Genomic DNA, 18,512 nt, shown 5'->3' with positions numbered 1-18,512 from the left:
TACGACAGTGGACTTGGAATAGAGATGCGATTATAAAGGAAACAAGATGAATATATGAGGAATAGACATACATACGAGCAAGCTATGATATCGTAAAGGGAAATAAGAAATGAACGAAGGAAGAAAGAAAAGGGCGTATTTTACTAAAATTTCATGATGAGAACGAGAATCGGCGGGACATTAGAAGGATTATGATGCATGATTATGATACAAACAATTAGTTAAGAGAAACTATGGGACACTATGAGCTAAATTAAGGAAAGGACGAATCGTGAGAATGAATGAGAGAGAGTATTGACTTTTACTAGTATGGTATAAACCTAACTCGGAATCGGGAACCAAGAGTAAGAGGAATCTCAAGGGTACTGGTGAAAGGATAGTTATGAAGAAAAAATTACGACCAAGGAGCATGGTATAGTCGGGCATTCTATAAGGAGCCTAATGAATTCCGATGTCACCATTGATTCATTAACCTACGGGACTAATAGGCATGAAGGAAGGAAGTGGTTTGAGTTGGCTCCAATGTGTGTGGACGTTTGACTTGATACAAGAATCCAGTTAGCAAAAAAAAAAAAAAAAAAGTCAAACCATGCGATGAAAGTAACTCCGGCATTATATGGACTAGAGGAGTTGAAGGATCGCTAGGGTCGGCCAAATGACTACCAAAGATGGTCAATACTCGAATGTTACTGGTATATGAGAACATTCTTAGACGAATTAGAAAATTCCCAAGTACAGAAGAAGGAAATGTACTAGCTTGAAGGAGTCGAAATTCAAGATGAACTAATATAGCAAGGATGTGCTAAAGAAAAGTGGAAATGGACTAAATGCAAGTATATTATGAGACAGACATGGGAAAGGAGGCATGATAAGATAATGAAGGTTTAGCAAATCAAGGAAATAAGTTTTGTCAATGCAATACGTTGTGTTCCGGGCTATGATTCGAATCGCTCGTACCAGAGAAATTTTTTATTACAATTAAATATGCAGCAAACGTACCCCAAAAGGTAACGGAAGAAGTGAGAAGGCATACAAGTGACCAAGGATAAGTATCAGGGACAGTTGGGATTAGTAAAGAGAAATCGTAGCACTGGAAGAGGTGAGAGTTTTAAAAGAGGAATATTTTGGGAATTTCAATGATCGTCAAAAGAAAGAAAGACAGTATGCCTATGGATAGCATGACAACAGTACTGCCTGAGACTAGAAATACCTCCTACGTCGTGAAATCATAAGTCACCGTTTATATCAAATCGTGAGAGTATATGTCATAGGATCATATAAATAATCGTCCTGATGAAATGGCTAGTAAATTGGTGTGGGGACGACAATAAATATTTGAAGAAGAATGGAAGCTAGTTAAGTCTCAATTAGCCGCTGGTATAGGAGAGCCAAGGACTTAAAGAGGGAAGCACACTCATATTGAAAGGAAGCTGTGATTAAGTAAGATTTTATTTTAGTCTCCTTTATGAGTTATTTTGTAATGATGTTAAGATTAGAGGAGAGAAAATTGGAGGAAAGATTCAAACATAGATTTGAAGATATTTTGAATAGTAGATTTGCTTGGGATATGAGCATTAGTAAGTTGTAACTTGTAAGTATAATCTTGTGATGAGGGATAACGACGGTGATAAGAAAATGCTGCATACAAGTGTATAAGGGATGATGCTGAGGTTGTTGTATGGGTCGAATTGAGTCCCATTTGAATAAAAATCCCTTGGCTATAGTATTTTTGACGCATTGGATAAGTAATTTGAAGTAAAGTAATTAATGAGAATAATAGCCATTAGCAAGGAAATGCTATTGCAAGCCATCTGGGTGTTATCATAGGTGGAACTATGATGACATTGTAAGGAATTAAGGAGTTCGACAAAAGCATTAAAAAGGAGATGGAATGATATGTATATAAAATCGATTAGTACTAAGAGGGACAATCTAAAGTAGCACTAGAGAAGCAAGCAAGGAAAATGCCACAGCCAAATAAGAAAGTTGTCCACTAGTAAAGAAATAGGGTCACGAAACAAAGAGGGACTAAGTCAACGGAAGGTGAAGTCATCGAAGTAGATGAAGATAAGATCGCAGGAAAAGGATTCAAGGATATAAATAAAGGAAATGGACATTTAAGGAATTAAGAGATCCGCTTGATTGATAAACCGAAATGACAGATAATTGCGTCAAACTATGGGAAAGACTTATTAAGGGAGAATCGGGCAAAGGTTAAAAGTAGAAGGAGAACCCCAAAAGAAATGATCCAAGGATATCATGTTTGATTAGAACAAGCGAGTGACAATGAGACCTCGTGGAACAAGCAACATGATGGCTCTTATTGGAAAAAGGGATGAATGAAGGTTACAGACAAAGGAAAGAATGAAAAGATTCGAATTCGCTGCATGGCTAGGAATCTTGGTTATTCTTCGACAAATTTCTGAATTCACCCCTAAGTTATTAGCCTAACTAAGGATCAGAAACTTTAAGTATAAATTCAAGGAAAAGGATCATTAAAGAAGAGGTTTGAGATGTTTTTGATATAAGTACAAGAATTACCGTTAGTTAGCCAAGTGCCAGAAGTCCAATTGAAGGAAAGAGAAATTAAGTGAGATAATTCGGTGTTAAACTAGTTGAAAGATAAAGTACCGCAAAGATTAATTTGACTGTTATAGAAAGCAAAGGATGATAAAATATGACCAGTATTGAGGTTATCTTTAAGGGAGGAAGAATAAGAATAAGTAAACTCCAAGAAGACAAAGGCCTGGGACATCTGTAAAACGTAAGAATAGGTGGAGATCAAAGAGAACAAGAATTTTTTAATAAAAAGAAAATGGGATCAAAATTGGATAAAAGTATGTGGTAAGTACTGCATGAAAGAGCATATAAGAATGTAAACAACGAAGGCTGAAGAGACAATGAGAACGATAAAGCATAAAGAGTTAGTAGACGGATGATAATAAGAAAAGAGACGAGCTTGAGTACGGGTGTAAATTTTGGCCACAAAAGAAGAAGGATAAACTGCGTAATTCGGATAAGTTCAGTTTTAAATGAGCAAGTAAGACTGCAAGTAAGTAAATTAAATACCGACAAATACAAGTAAGAACATTGACATCTACCTTAGAGCGAACTCTACCTCAACATTCGAGGATGAATGTTTTTGAAGAGGGGATGAATGTTACACCCCGCACTTTCAGTGTTACCCTAGTACCTCGGAGAAGCACTGGTTAAATTTGAATGTAAGTATGTCGAGATATGGCTAGGTAAAACAACTTTGGAGTGTGAGGAACGAAGCATTATTAAGTATATTGTTTAAGTAAAGGATGAATTATGATCTTGTAAGTCGTAACCGGGAAGGACAACCTTGGAGCCAAAGTACATGACCATTATCAAGTATGATTAGTGATAAATATCATGTATGAAGAGTTTTGGAAGATTTCGGGATTCGAAGAAAATAAGTTTGACGAAAATTTAGAAAAAGTTGGCAGGATTTTGGGCAGATTTTTAGTCAATTTTGGAGAGGCATATCTCCTAGTATATTAGGAGTTTTAAGGTGTTTCAAAAAGCTTAAAATGAAGTTCGTCGAGTCTAGTTTCCAACGCAATAAACCTCTCATCTATACGATGTCGGAGTAGAGAATTATGAATGTTACAAGTTAGGCGGGCAGAGCAGGGAGCGCTGCTACAGTGCTACTACGGTGCCACCGACTTTGACACCCTATATAAGGGTTAAAACCCCATTTTTTTATCCATAATAATTCCCCCAAATGTTCTAGAGATATCAGTCACCATATGAGAGCATGCACACAACACAAAAGTGAGGATTTTGAGTAATTTCAAGTGACGGAGTATTAATCGAGGTCCGGGTAACGTGTAGTCACGATTATAGTTTTGTCTTGCGTTGGAATTGGCTTGGATTCAAAGTAAACATTGAAGATATTGCTGCTCTAGCAAGAATAAGGTATGAATCTCTCCTTATTAATACTAATTTCAGTTTATTTACGGAGATAAAGTTATTAAATAGTCGTATAACAAGTTGGATAGTTGAGAAACTTCGAAAACATCATGTGGGATGTTTTATGGAGCCTATTGGTGTTGATAATGTTGTTCTGATGTTGGTATTGTTGTTGTTGTTGTTGTTGTTGGTCATTGGATTGTGATTTCGGGCTAGGCATATAAATAGGGGAGATGCTGCCCGAATTTCGACAGATTCTAAATGGATTTAAATTGAAGGCTTAAGATAAGCATGTGACAATGAGCCTAACAATAATATGAATGGTTTACATGTAGATTTACGAGCTTGGAAGGATAAATATTGAATAGTTATGGAGACCAAAAGGTATGTTAAGGCTATTCCTCTTTCTTTTAAAGGCATGATTTGTTTCCTACCAACCCATGCATGAATTCCATAAAAAAATCCTCATCTCCAAGAATGTTAGAGATTCATGACTCTTAAAGTTTTTATGGTGCTAAAGATGAATAATTTTAATTTTTTATGATAACCATGACGATGATTATGAGGGATTTATTTATCAAAGCTCCAAGGCATACGGATTTCATGATATTATGAGATGATTTTATTCGTAGAGATTTCCAAGTACATGAGCTTTATATTATTATGAGGTGATTGAGCTTACTTTGCAATTTCTTAATTTCCTTCATTGTTGGTAATCTCACCTTATGACCCTTGTTCCTTCAAGGTGGGATAAATGATGCTGATTGATCCATAATATAATCGGAGGCTACCGACCTTACGTCACTCCGATATAGTTGCTTTTGATTGCTCACGCATGCTTTACATATATATATATATATATATATATATATATATATATATATATATATATATATATATGTATGTAAGTATTTTCTCACACCGCGCCGCGCTATAGTCTGTCGGGCATGACACGTAGATTTGCACACCACTGCAGTGGCCATGTCAGGGTATTGCCCCGGACGCGGGCTAATGATGATAACACCGAGCCTTAATAGCCGGGCATGATACTATATATATATGACACCGAGCCTTAATGGCCGGGCATGGTACTATATATATGTATTAAAAAAAAAATTAAAAAAGGCTAAGCATGCATGACACCGCCTTATGAGGCATTCAGATGTACAGGTTATCTCTCATATTCCATGTTACCTTTCATATCTGTATTATGTTGTTATTCATGCCTTACATACTCAGTACATTATTCATACTGACGTCCCTTCTTGTGGACGCTGCGCTCATACCTGTAGGTAGGCAGGAAGACGGATCAGAACCGTAGGTGTTCTATCAGCGAATTCTCGGGAGCACTCCACTTATTTCGAGTCTGCCTATTTGGTATTCTCCTTATGATCATTTGTGTTCTATGTAGAGGCTCGTAGACGTGTGTGTACAATTAGATGTTTTATAGCTCCACCGGTTCATATTGTTGTATAATATATTGGTGGCCTTGTCGACCTTATTTTGAGCTCTTGATACTTTACTGTTAGCCTTGCCGGTTTTATGATATACGTTATGTTGTGGCGACCTTATCGGTCCGCATATGAATATATGTGCTGAATGATCGGATATTTCTATGTTGGATGTTGGGCCTTTTCTGCGTGCAGGTGTTCTTTGAGTTATAGTTTATAATGTTCAAAGTAACGAATAAATCAGGTGGTTCCCGGCCTATGGGTCGGAGCCCGTCATACTCCTGGTAGGGGGTGACAAAACCCTAGCTTCAATACCCAAGAATCTCTTGTGGTCTACTAACCCTAGCAAGACCTCTAACACATGGGTACCTTAATTCTTGCCTCTTGATCATTGTTTTCTCTTGGGTTGGAGTGGAATATATTTCGAGAAGGGTTTGGAGCTCTCAAGACTTGTGGGAAATGAAAAATGAAATAAAAGAACAAGATCCATCTATTTATACAAAAATATAAAAATCAGCCCGATCGACTTATACGGACCACTTATACGGTCCATATAATATTATACGGTCCGTATAAGTGGACCGTATAACACCACCATGGAAATTCCCTTTCTATAAAGGTCGAGTTATACGGACCCCCTTATACGGACCGTATAAAGTTATACGGACCGTATAAGTGGTCGTATAACTCCCAGTTGTACAGAACTTCCTCTCGTTGATTCGTTTGACTTCCAATCCTCGTGGAACCTTCTTGGCACTTACATAACACTTCATTAACCATACAATAGGCCCTATAGCAGCCCCTCAAGATATTCTAAATAAGTATTAGCTCAATTATAGCGAAAACCCTTTTCAAACTCGACTTATATTTCACTCTCTTCAACAAACTAAGGCTCATATACTCATACAACTTCAAAATCCTACGGTACGCACCTTAAGCTATCTAATACCTTCCTTAATCTCGTAAGGGTTTCATAATCACCTTAAGCTCATGTTAGCCTACTCACAAGGCAACAAAATCAGAAATTTATGAGGTGTAACAATATATGCTAATCTATTGAATGAAATAAAAAAAGATACTCCAATTGGATTAGCTTTCTTTTACTTTTTGTTAACAAAGAACATGTTCATACATATTGAGCATCTTAAGGTCATGATGAGTATTCATGATAACCTGAGCATCTTCCAATGTGGCGTTTTCCTCCTTCTGAACCTAAAACAAAAGGCGATGAAGGTTTTCTGCATTCATTATGTCGTTATCGGAGTATTGATTCTTCTCCTTTGTTGATTGTAGAGTGTTGATTTTCTCTCTATAATTGAAACAGTTCTTCTCCTCTGTTGATTGTAGAGTGTCGATTTGATCTCTATAATTGAAGCTGTAAAAGGTTCTAGAGAATATTGAAAGACACGGCTTTTGGGATTTTGTGTTGCGAAGTTCTAACTGAAACATATTTTTGCCAATTATATTAATTAAAAATTGTGTTTATTGTGCAAAAATTTGAGAAAATAGATACCTTTACTGATCATTGAGGCATGCCATATCAGCGGGCTCATGTCCTGCCTTTTTATTATATATATATATATATATATATTATGGATAGGATTCATTAAATGATCAAACTGGCCTTAAAACAAATTTTATTAGCCATCAACACACACGTCGATCCCTAATCCTCATTCACGCTTCTACAATAGTAAAAAATTGAGAGAAAATAATATTCAGGTAGGCGTCACGTAGGAAATAAAGTGTTACAATTTGAGAAAACTTGATGAAAGAGCAAGAAGACCCAAAAATCCAAGAAAACAAAGAAGAACAACATCAAAATTCAAGAGCGAGAAAGTCCAAGAAGCTCAAATTTGAAGATCAATTTCTTTCAAGAATGGGAATTCTTGTTTCTTGATTTATATTATAGTAGGATTTAATTTTCTATTAGTAGTAGGATCTTTATCCCAGTTCTAGTAGGTTTCTGGTTTTCTTTATTCTTTTCGTTATAGAATATGGATTTTACTTTCCTTGTTTTTAGCTATTTCCTTTCTAGAGTAGAATGGGGATTTGTAGTCATAAAAGAAGAGACCCTAGGCCTATATAAAGAGTTCTCATGACATGTAATAGGAGAATTCACGTTTTTAGCAATAGATTGTGCAAGTTCGGCAGTGGAGGTGGCAGCCACGTGACCCTGATAGTGGAAAAAATAAAAAGGTCAACCGGGAACACTGAGGACTTGTGAGGGAATTTACAAGGAAGACGGAATAGGTACCTGAAGGAACAGATTCGCCAGGTGAGCTAGTGAAGTTCCCAATCTGACAACCAGAGGTTCTGGACGTGGAGATGAGCCCGAAGTTTCAACCGGTGGAATGAACTCCTTTGCGATAGTTCGCAAACTGGGGCAGCAGGGCTCCCTGGGCATAATTCGGTAGTAGAAACCTTGGGTTCCCCGGATGCTTTGCTAGAGCTATCAGGCAGTAGATCTTGGGGATTACTAACTCGTGGCTGCTCATCATCATCATCGATAAAAATGACTCCGGGGTGATCACCCTGCTGAGCTTTGCTCCATGCTTCCATAAGCCGACGTCGAGTTTGCACTTTGGAACCAATTCCTGCCAGGAAAGAGGAAGCGTCTTTTGGTTTACGCTTCCAGCTGGAGGAAGCAGCATTAACAATGTCTGATAAGGCAATATTTCGAGTGTAGACTCTCGGGGAGGTGGAGTTTCTCGCCGGAAGGCCTGTAAGGGAGGTGTTAGTTTAAAAAAAAAAGAGTAAGGAAGAAACAAGAAGTCATGCTAAGTTAATAGAGTGGAGTTTGGCTCACCATGGTTTTCCTCTCCACCAGTCGGAGGTCATACTCCTCCAAGATCGAGTCATATTAGGAGTAGCATGAAACAGTGCAACAACCTATTCAAAAATTTCGACTAGAAGTTCCGGCTCAACTGAAATCGCTGGGAAAAAATAAAATGCTGGAAAAAGGGTAAGTGAAATGAGGCATGGAATAATGATAAAAAAACGAGAGGGGAAAGGGAAATTCCATTAAAAGGCTTACGAGTAGAGTTCTGTGCCTCTGGAAACGGCTTAGGCAAAGAGTTCCATGCCTCTGGAAATGGCTCAGGCAAGGAATGATGAAGGTGGCTGGTCCATATCATTACGAACCTATGAAGCCATCCCCGATCAAAGTCATCCTCCGGGTTAACCAAGCATCATTTTTCGCGAGGATATAAGTGTACTAACCCTCCTAAAAAAACCCGAGGAGCATACAAATGCATTAAGTGATCAAGGGAGAATGCAACTCCAACTTGTCGGCCAGAAGTTGAATACAGTAGACAAAGCGCCAAATTTGAGGAGCAACTTCACAGATACAAACCCGATATCAGCGGCAGAAGTCTTTAATGATTTGGGGAATTGGGAGATTGAAACATATCACAAAAGGATAGGTGTAAACCATGGAGAAACCTTCGAAGTGATGGTTCATCCTGGCTTCAAAATTGACAATACCAATTTCAACTTTAGGTGCAAAGTTGCAATCCTCACTAACCGTGGTGATAGGGTCAACAGTTATGAATGAATCAAATTCTTCAACAGCTTGATGGTGGTCAACAGCGCTGAAATCTTCATGGTACTTGAACCCAGCAAGGAGAATATTAGCAGCAAGGGAATTAAGATCGATTTCTTCACTTGTTGGTGAAATTGGAGCTTTCTCAGAACGACGCCCGGGAGATGGAGTGCTATTATGAGAAGAAAGATTGGGGATGAAGCATCAGACATGATTAGAATATTTGCAAGAAAGGAAAAGATGAAGATATAAGATTTCAAGAGAGGTTTTTCTCGTTTAAGGAAAGAAAATATTTAGTTGAATTTAGGTTTGATCTCTTGCCTTATATATATTTAATTAAGGGAGAGGAAACGTTTGAATTCGGATTTGACGGTTGCCTTTTTGAATGAACCATCGAGACGATTCATTTCTCGCCATTAAGTAGGGATAGGTCCGGTGGCGTTTCAAATCCACTCCCCGATGTTGTTTCTCTCCACCTGAGAGTGGGGGGACTATCTCTATACATGACAAAATATAGCTCGACACATGTCATGACGAGAAGGGAACACGTGGAAGTTGAAGGTGAAACGCTGCTTTGTCGTTTTACTTAGTCGGAATGAGAGAACCCGGATAAACCCGGAGCAAACCTACCAAGGCAATTGTCTCGGGTCACTAATGAAAGATCAACATTGCGTGACCAGTCCAGTTTCGAAGCAAACGTTATGATTTAGAATTAAAGCAGCATTTATTGTCTATTATTACTTATTATTAGAATTTAATAACGGCTTAAGTGCTGATGTATTTATACTATAAAAGGAGCCTAAAGGCCTCTCAAAGAGGATCATCGAATAACAATTACTCACACATATTCATACTATTCAATCTTTTGCAATTAAGCCTACTTTGTCATTCTTTTGTACCGGACTAACATTTATTCTACTAGGCCAAAACATATAATTGTTCCACCGGAGGAAAACCCATCAAAGGATTCTCTCCAATGATCAACAAAGCTCAAGCTTAATTATTTCATTATTGCTTTATAATTTCTTATTGATTTATTTACTCATTTGATTTCTCTAGTCGTTATGTTAGTTAAAACAAAATGGAGAAGGCACTTGTTCGAATGATTCAACGAAAAAAGTAAATAAACCAAATAAACTTAAATAAGCTTTACCATGTGTACGACCTTAAAAATAATGCTTAAAACTCAACTGGTGGGGTCCCAAGGAAGGTTAATTGATGGAGTTTCTGCCAAATTTAGAATCAAATTTTTTTAAGAGAAATTTGTCGCTGCTACCAGTCATTGTCGCCTAAAATAAGAACGTGAATTAATTGACCTATTTTCCTGAGTTGGGGATCTTAATGGTGTCCACAGTTATTGGATATTGCTCCTCGCAGTAGATAACAGTTTCCGGAAAGTATCTGCCGATCGAACTCCGGTGAAATTTACTACTGGTTTCAGTGCGTTGTACCTACATGCAGTATACGCTTTTCTCATGGTTTCATTGTGTTTAGCTGCGTTCCACAGTTCCACATGACCTATTTACAGATTGAACTGAGGCTTGACCTATTTTAGTTTTGACAAACAAAATCTCGCTTTTCTTTTCTTTTATTATATGTAAAACTTAAGATAGAAGTTGCTTTCTTTTTCTCTTATCTAATGATTGACCCCTTGTCATGTGATGCTGTTGATGAAGTTTCTTTGGAACTACAGGAAGATGACATTGATGATGATGTTAAGATGTATTAGTTTTAACAGAAGCTTCACAAAGAAGTCGTTCTCCACAGGTTTCTCAGACTCCAAACCATAGGACCTCGCCTGTTGAGATTGCTGACAAAATGGTATTGCTCAAACTTTTGTTTCATATTGTGACTTATTTTGATAGACTATACGTCCTCAGCAAATCAACTTCTTGATTTTTTTTCCCAAATATGCCAAGCTTCTTAGCATTGAATTGGACGAAGACGAGGGAAGCATGGAAGCAGACACTGGAGAGTTGTTGCGGTATAAGAAGTATTTGGCTGAAAGTGGAACCACTAGTCGAACAGTACAACAGCGAAGAAAAATGGTTAAAAGTCGGAAGTTGATAGTGTGGACAATCATTTTGATGATAACAAAGAGGCATTTTGGGAAATTGCATCCGGAATCGAGTTCTGATAGTTCCGTTAGGTCCGAAAGGTATTTTTTACTTGATTGAGACTTTGGTTCGGGTCCTGAGGTGTCCAAATGAGTTCCGGGTGTAGTGATACAGAAGGAGGTCAACGATTAAATAGGGTAAACTTGGAAACCAACAAGGAATACGCGATAAGAGCCAATTAAAATCCCTTGGGACATTTTAGAGACTTTCAGGCATTCTTTAATAAAACTCAAACAAGAGCAAAAGTGTCTCACAGAAGCATAGAACACAATGTCATTAGATACCTAAAGAGCAACTGATAATCCAATGCTTATCAAAACTTTAGGGCCAACAAAGTGACACTAATAAAAGATGCAGCAACAGAAAATTGTACTACTATATAATAATACCAAATCTAGTCGAAGAGCGAGAATCCCAAATCTTCGTCACTCTCTTCTTTCTCTTCCTTCTTCTCCTCAGCTGGAGCTGCTTCTGCAGCTGCTGCACCACCAGAAGGAGCTGCTGCTGCTGCTCCACCACTGGCGAAACCACCGCCAACGCTGCCGCCAACGATCACCTGTATAATATGCAAGCAATGAGGATATAAGATCATGTTCGTAGCATACAACTTATCACAATAAGTGCTAAGTTTTCTTTGGAACCGTAATATGTTATATATTATAGCAACATCCCGCTATAGCAGCCATCCGGACAAACGACGCCCATGTTATTCATTCCATAACCAAATATCTAAACAAACGACACCCATGCTATTCATTCCAAAACCCCATAAGAATCCTCTATTATATAGATACACCACAGTGAGAGGGGCCCAAGTTATTCACTCCAAAATAAAGACAATAAATAATCAACAAACAACATCAAGTAGGAAACTGGAAAAAGCAAACAAAGAGATTCCTAACCCAATGTGGAAAAAGAAAAGTTTTGGAAATTGATGCACGGTGGTGGCGTGGGGGTGGGGTCTCAGACATCCAAGGAAGGATAAAAGCAGCATTATCTCTCAAGCCTGTCGAGGGCAAAGATCTTAGGCGGCCATTGCGAATGTTTTGAGAAACAAGCCTTCAATTGTATAGCAATATAAAGCACTGATTCAATGAACCAAAATCCAAGCAACATGACTAATTATGCCAGGAATCACATCAATCGAAAAACTTTTTGTGACCAATGAAATATAATACCTCACAGCTCACCAATTTGCAAGAAATTTCACAAGTGCAACAACATTTATAGCAACAACATACTATCTCCAGTAGAAGAAAATAACCAACTATCCATAGAGCTTTCTTATATTTTCAAACAAGTTGTATACTATTACAATGAAACTGCACATGAACCAGAGAGATGGAATCTATACACTACAAAAATTTCGGGTTAAATCGGATAGATAAAACAAATATATTCCAGCTCACGATTCCGTACACAATTCAATGTCACCATTCTACTAATAATAGTAATATTTTTAGCACATACCACAACTTTCAAAGATTCAAAATCACACAATTATTAAAAAACCTTTTGAACCATTGCTTATAGTTCATTCGCTGCACACACATCTCAAATTAACAGCTTTTAACAATAGGAAACACAACACATTATTTTTAATGAATTACCTTTTTACCCTAATACAGTAAAAAATTATACAGTTATTATTAAAACAGAAGAAAGACAAGTAAAATACCCAGATCCACAAAAAAAAATCATAAAAAAAAAAAAGCAAAACAAACCCACATATCACAATTTTCAAGAATCTAAAATCATACAATTAGAAAGAAAAATTTTAAGCTTTTCCTGTTAGATTTAAGCTTTTCCATCTTTTCAACCATTGCTACACAAGAGATTGATAAAAGCAAAAGGCAAAAAAGAAGTAGTTACCTGGAAAACAGCAGAGGAAGGAGTGACAAAAGAGAAAGAAGACTGAACACCACCAGAAGAGTCAGTAGCAAGTGCAGCCTGAACAAGTTTGCGTTGTAGATCATATGTGCATGAAGCTGATGCTTCTAAATCACCCTTCAGCTGCTTAGCACTCCACTCATCTCCTGACCCTTTGCAAACAAATGTGAATACTCCCATCTTTGCTGCTCTAGACTTGTTTCTCTCTAGATTTGTCTCGAAGATGATACAGAGGCGGTACGAATTGTGTGTAAATGGGGGGCTTTTGTAGGAGGAGAAACCCTAGATTTGTTTAAAAGACTAATATGACCACGCTAGGTGAGCATTTTTATTATTTTGTCCTCGCTTTCTTCTTTGGAAAAATAATATATTTGGAGAAAATATTTAACCGAAATGATCCATATTTTTAATATTACCCCAAAGTGCCCTTTTATATCTATGTTAATGTTAATTGTTGCTACCTTCAAATTCTAAAGATTTTCATATAGAAATACAAAGTTGATGGCGTCCTCGCTGGTGGTCAAGATGCGGTTCCTACTTTTTTCCCTTCCTTTTGACTACGTGCAGTACAATTTGATCTACTTATTACTCCCGTCGTCCTAATTTATATGAGGGTTGACCGATTTGAGGAGTCAAACAGCTTTTTCTTTGATTAAAATTTCAAGCATAGATTCTTTATCATAATAAAATTTACATATTTGAAAATACAGAAAACCTGAATAATTAATAGTTCACAATATATGAAAAGAGTTGGAGAAAATTATAGTCAAGGAAAGAACTTTTGATTCCCCAAATAGATTAACTCTCATTTAAATTGAGACGGAGAAGTACTTGATTTTTTGTCGTTGACCAGCTATTTCAATAATGCAAAAAGTATACATGGACGCTCTACAACCACGTCAAGCAGCAAACACTCTTGGGATGTTGGAATACAAAATTGAGAAAGTATTTTTATTCCTTTTGGAGAAATTAAGATACGTTAAAGGATCTAATTATTTAAGTTTCTATTTTTAATAGGTTAAAAGAGACGGCAGAGAGTTCTTAAATATTTGGAAATCAACAAGAAACAATTGCAGTTGAAGGTATATATTTTAGGTACGCATATCATAGTATTTAAAGCAAGCTATATTCGTGCAAAGCACGAACACAAAGACTAGTATTATTATATACTTTTATACAAGATTGATATATTATCCACAGTAAGCGTATAATGTTGTATATCGTGTGTATAAACATTGTTGCAAAAAAAAGCTGGCTATGCGGATGTAAATTAAAAATATGGCTATGTTGGATCGTATATTATTGAAATTATCCACTGTTCTTTTCTACTTTTTGTGGTGTTTCGGAAAGATAAAAAATATTTTTAAGCCCATTTACTTTTAGGCTAAAAAATACAAAAATAACCTAAAAGCCAAAACTTGAGTATTGCCAACTTATTACTTTTAACTTTTAGCATATAAGCTATTTTTAAACGTCAATCCAATCGCCCTGTATGTATGTTAGTTGGCATAATATTTCGAGACTCTTGGACACCCTCGTATTTATCCCGATTTAAAATACCTATTTTGATTGAATTGAGGGGTTTGAATGAAACTCCATGAAGTAAAGGAATCGGGATGTCAAATCGAACAGTACGAGGGTCTCCTAGGTCATTCCGCTTTTTTTTATTCAGGGTACACTTGAATTAGTTTTAGTTTTAGTTACTCTTTGGACTGACAAGTTTCATCATTTTTTTGCGCGGATTGCCCTTCTTTGGGGTGGTCTTTAATTTTTGGCCTCAAATTAGTGGTCTTTAATATTTGCCCTTCGCTTAACACCCAGAGGTCCTGGGTCAAACCCAAGCTCAGTAAAAAAAAAAATCGCAAGGCATAAGTTCGGATTCGCAGGGCAGAAGTTGGACCCAAACTTATGCCTTAAGGCAAACTTTGATCCAAAATAAGGCAAACTTTTATCCAAAATTAGGCCTTAAGACAAATCTCTGCCTTAAGGCCTAACTTTTGCCCAAAGTCATTTTATTGCGCGGATTTCCCTTCTTTTGGGGTGGTCTTTAAATTTTGTCCCACATATTTGTGGTCTTTAAATTTTGCCCCTCATGTTTGTGGTCTTTAAGTTTTGCCTTTCGCTTGAAAAGGTGGGCGAATACTTGAGGCTTTGGGTTTGAACCCCCGCTCTGGCATAAAATAAAATTAAAAAAAAAAATTCGCAAGGCGTGGCTGGGGGTGTGTATGCTGGATCCGGCATACACTCCTTGTAGAAAAACTAAAGTTATGCCGGATCTGGCATAACTAAAAGTCCGCTCATAAACATTTAACTTTTCCTTAAGATATAGTTTAGTTATGCCTTAAGGGACAGACTTTTACTTAAGGCATAACCAAAAGTATATTTCATAAGGCATAACTTTTCCTTAAGGCATAGACTTTACCTTATAAGGCAAACTTTTAGTTATGCCCTAAGGAAAAGTTCCGCCTTATGGGGCATACTTTTAGTTATGTCTTATGGGACACACTTTTTGTTAAGACATAACTAAAAGTATGCCCCCATAAGGTCGAACTTTTCCTTAAGGCATAACTAAAGGTTTGCTTTGAAAAGTAAAAAAGATAAAATATATGCTCAAGAAAACTTCCTTCTACAGCAGTTTTAGTTATGCATAACTAAAAGTCTGCCGGAGGGGGCAGAGCAAAATTCAAACTCTGTCTTGCGAATATTTTTTAAATTTGTGATTGAGCGGGAGTTTGAACCCGGAACCCATGGGTTTTAGGCGAAGGGCAAAATTTAAAGACCACCACAAAAGAAGGGCAATTTTGCGAATTGCCCGCCCAAAGTTAGGCCTTAAGGAAGAGGTTTGCAAAATTCCAACAATTTTTTTTTTTTTGGCCTTAAGGTAGAGTTTGAAACCCAACTTATGTCTTATGCCATGCCAATTCCAACTTATGACTTGCGATTTTTTTTTTTAATTGTTGACTGAGCGGGGGTTCGAACCGGAACCAAGGGACTTTTAGCGAAGGTAAAAATTAAAGACCACTGATTTGAGGGGCAAAAATTAAAGACCACCCCCAGCGAAGGGAAATCCTGCAAATTGCCCCAAGTTTCATAGCTTTCACCCCATACAATCTCAGCCTAAAGGTGTATACAACTTGTTTTTTTAAACAAGTGTATTGCTACACAACATATCTTAATATTAGAATATGTATTTTTATCTTTTTAAAATAATATTTTTGGATCATTTTCTCAGGCCAAATTTGTAAAACATGTTTGGAACTCATTATTTAGGCTCAATTTTATATTTGAATAAACATCTTTTGGAGTTTCACCTTAGGTTACTCGTCCAATTTTAAATATTGACCCAATTATTTAACAGAAAAAAGTAAAATATCTCTCTCGTTATGCTTTCGGTCCAAATATACCTCTGTCGTTATACTTTCGGTCCAAATATATCCCATTTCATTATACTTTGGCACAAATTTACTCTTAATTTTGACATGCAGCAAGCTCAAAATCAAATGATCCGCCTCAATTTCAAATCCTAGTTTTCTTTAGAAGCTCACCCATTTAACCCTTCTTTGACCCATTCCCTCCATTTTGAGTTTTTTCTTTTCACCTTTTCTTAATTCTTTCTCTTTTAAGATGTTAGCCAAACATCACTTGTTAACATCATTAACCTGTCCAAACATTCTTCGCAACCTTTTTTGGTCACTATTTTCCAAGACTTTGCCAATCCATAAACTCTGTTCAGTTAAGCTAAAAGTAAATTAAGTACTGATGGGTGTAATTTAATGATGAATGTGTACTGTACAAATCTTTGAGTAAATGAGCACAATTGTGGATTCGGTGAAAATATACATTATGAAAAGAGAAGAATTAAGAATAAAATGAAAAGAAGATTCTGTTGGGTTTTAAGTGTAGATGAATGGAAAATGGAGGGAAAATGAAAATTTTGAGTTGTTCCTTTATTGCTTTTTAGATGAAGCATTTCTACCACATTGGTAGTGGAAAGAAAAGTTCATGTGCTTATATAGAGAAGCACATCTTCTAGATCATAAAGAGTTGAGAAGAGGACCTCCCCTTGCGCCGTCGTCGACGCTCGGCTCGGATTCGGACTCAGATTCGATCTCGGTGATGTGTGGGGGCCACCCCAAATCAAAACTCAATTAAATTTGGAATTAAGAAGATTGGGATCCAAAATGTATTTTTTCGAACTTCTTAATCTTTTAAAAAATACAAAAAAATCCAAAACACCCACCCATTATACTAAAACACCCAAACCTTTCCCTCCCTACAACTCCCTCGCACTTCTTCCATATTTCAAAATCAAAACTCCCAAGCAAACTGTTCATCTTCTTCTTCACTTCGACGTCTCTCATCTTTTATCTTTTCTTCTCATCGAGTGTCTCTCTGTCTTTTGTTTCAACTGTTGGTGCTGCTGCTGCTACTTCTTCTTCAGCATCAAGGTAAAGTTTTTGTTTCACTTGTTTCAAAAGTTATTTGGTAGAAATTGATGATTTTGGTTATAGAAAAAGAAAAAGAAGAAGAACAACATGGGTTTGTCTTCAATATTGTTTATTTTGTTGTTCCATGTTTGAGAAACCCTTATTTGGGGTATTTGTTTGACTTGTTGGGGTTTGTGCGTTTGTAAATAGTGTATGTTGTTGTCAAATTATGGTTTTTTGTGCTGTTTTTGTTCTTGTTCTCCTTAGGATTTCGAAAAAATAGCTTACAATCTTGTTGACTTTTTCCCATAGATGAGTAAGTTGCTGCAACAACTTCAACGCTTGTTTGACAGTTGCAAACATTTCCCGAGGTTGCTTGCTTTAAAAACCTCCATTTCGTGTATTTTGTAGTGAAATAGTGTTGTTGGTGTTGGTGTTGGTGTTGGTGTTATCCTGTTATGGTATGGTTTAGGAAAAGAAAGGATAAACAATTATTGCACATACATTTAGTGTATTTTGTTTAACTTGTATGGTTGTGTCTTTGTAGTGAAGTAGACGGCTTTGCTGTTGTCTTGGAAGTAGATGCTTGTTGTTTTAGTTTGGTTCAGGGTTTAGGAAAAGCTTGGATAAAATCCAGGTTGTTGTTGTCGTTGTTGTTGTTGTTGTTGTTGTTGTGTGTTTGTAGTAGATGGTTTTGTTGTTGTCTTGGAAATAGATGCTTGTTATTTTGGTTTGGTTTAGGGTTTAGGAAAAGCTTGGATAAAATCCAGGTTGTTGTTGTTGTTGTTGTTGTTGTTGTTGTTGTTGTTGTGTTTATAATAGATGGTTTTGCTGTTGTCTTGGAAATAGATGCTTGTTGTTTTGGTTTGGTTCAGGGTTTAGGAAAAGTTTGGATAAAATCTAGGTTGTTGTTATTGTGTGTTTGTAGTGAAATAAATGATTTTTTCTGTTGTTGTCCTGGTATGGTTCAGGGTTTAGGAATAGATATCCAACAGATGGTTTTTTTGTTCTTGTCTTGATATTTATCTGCTTCTGTTTATAGAACCTATGTCCAATAGATTTTTAGTTGTTGCAACAATTTCTACACTTGTGGCAATAAGTAGACAATATGCTGCAACAACTACAAATCTGTTGAACATAGCTTCAG

At 36.8% G+C, this 18,512-nt stretch overlaps 1 protein-coding gene across 1 annotated transcript; it reads right to left on the bottom strand.

Annotated features, from left to right (window-relative positions):
• Window positions 1-11,218: 11,218 nt before the first annotated feature.
• LOC132039753 (large ribosomal subunit protein P3-like) lies at window positions 11,219-13,200 on the bottom strand. Its single transcript, XM_059430274.1, has 2 exons — window positions 12,921-13,200; window positions 11,219-11,604 (listed from the first exon to the last, which is right to left on the bottom strand). Exons 1-2 carry the CDS (start codon window positions 13,116-13,118, stop codon window positions 11,443-11,445), a joined length of 360 nt encoding a protein of 119 aa, XP_059286257.1. The 5' UTR covers window positions 13,119-13,200; the 3' UTR covers window positions 11,219-11,442.
• Between the last annotated feature and the right edge of the window lie 5,312 nt (window positions 13,201-18,512).

Source organism: Lycium ferocissimum, chromosome 12, assembly GCF_029784015.1.
Source record: "Lycium ferocissimum isolate CSIRO_LF1 chromosome 12, AGI_CSIRO_Lferr_CH_V1, whole genome shotgun sequence".
Lineage (NCBI taxonomy): Eukaryota > Viridiplantae > Streptophyta > Magnoliopsida > Solanales > Solanaceae > Lycium > Lycium ferocissimum.
Note: the sequence above shows the minus strand (reverse complement) of the source record. Positions and strands in the feature narration are given on the sequence as shown.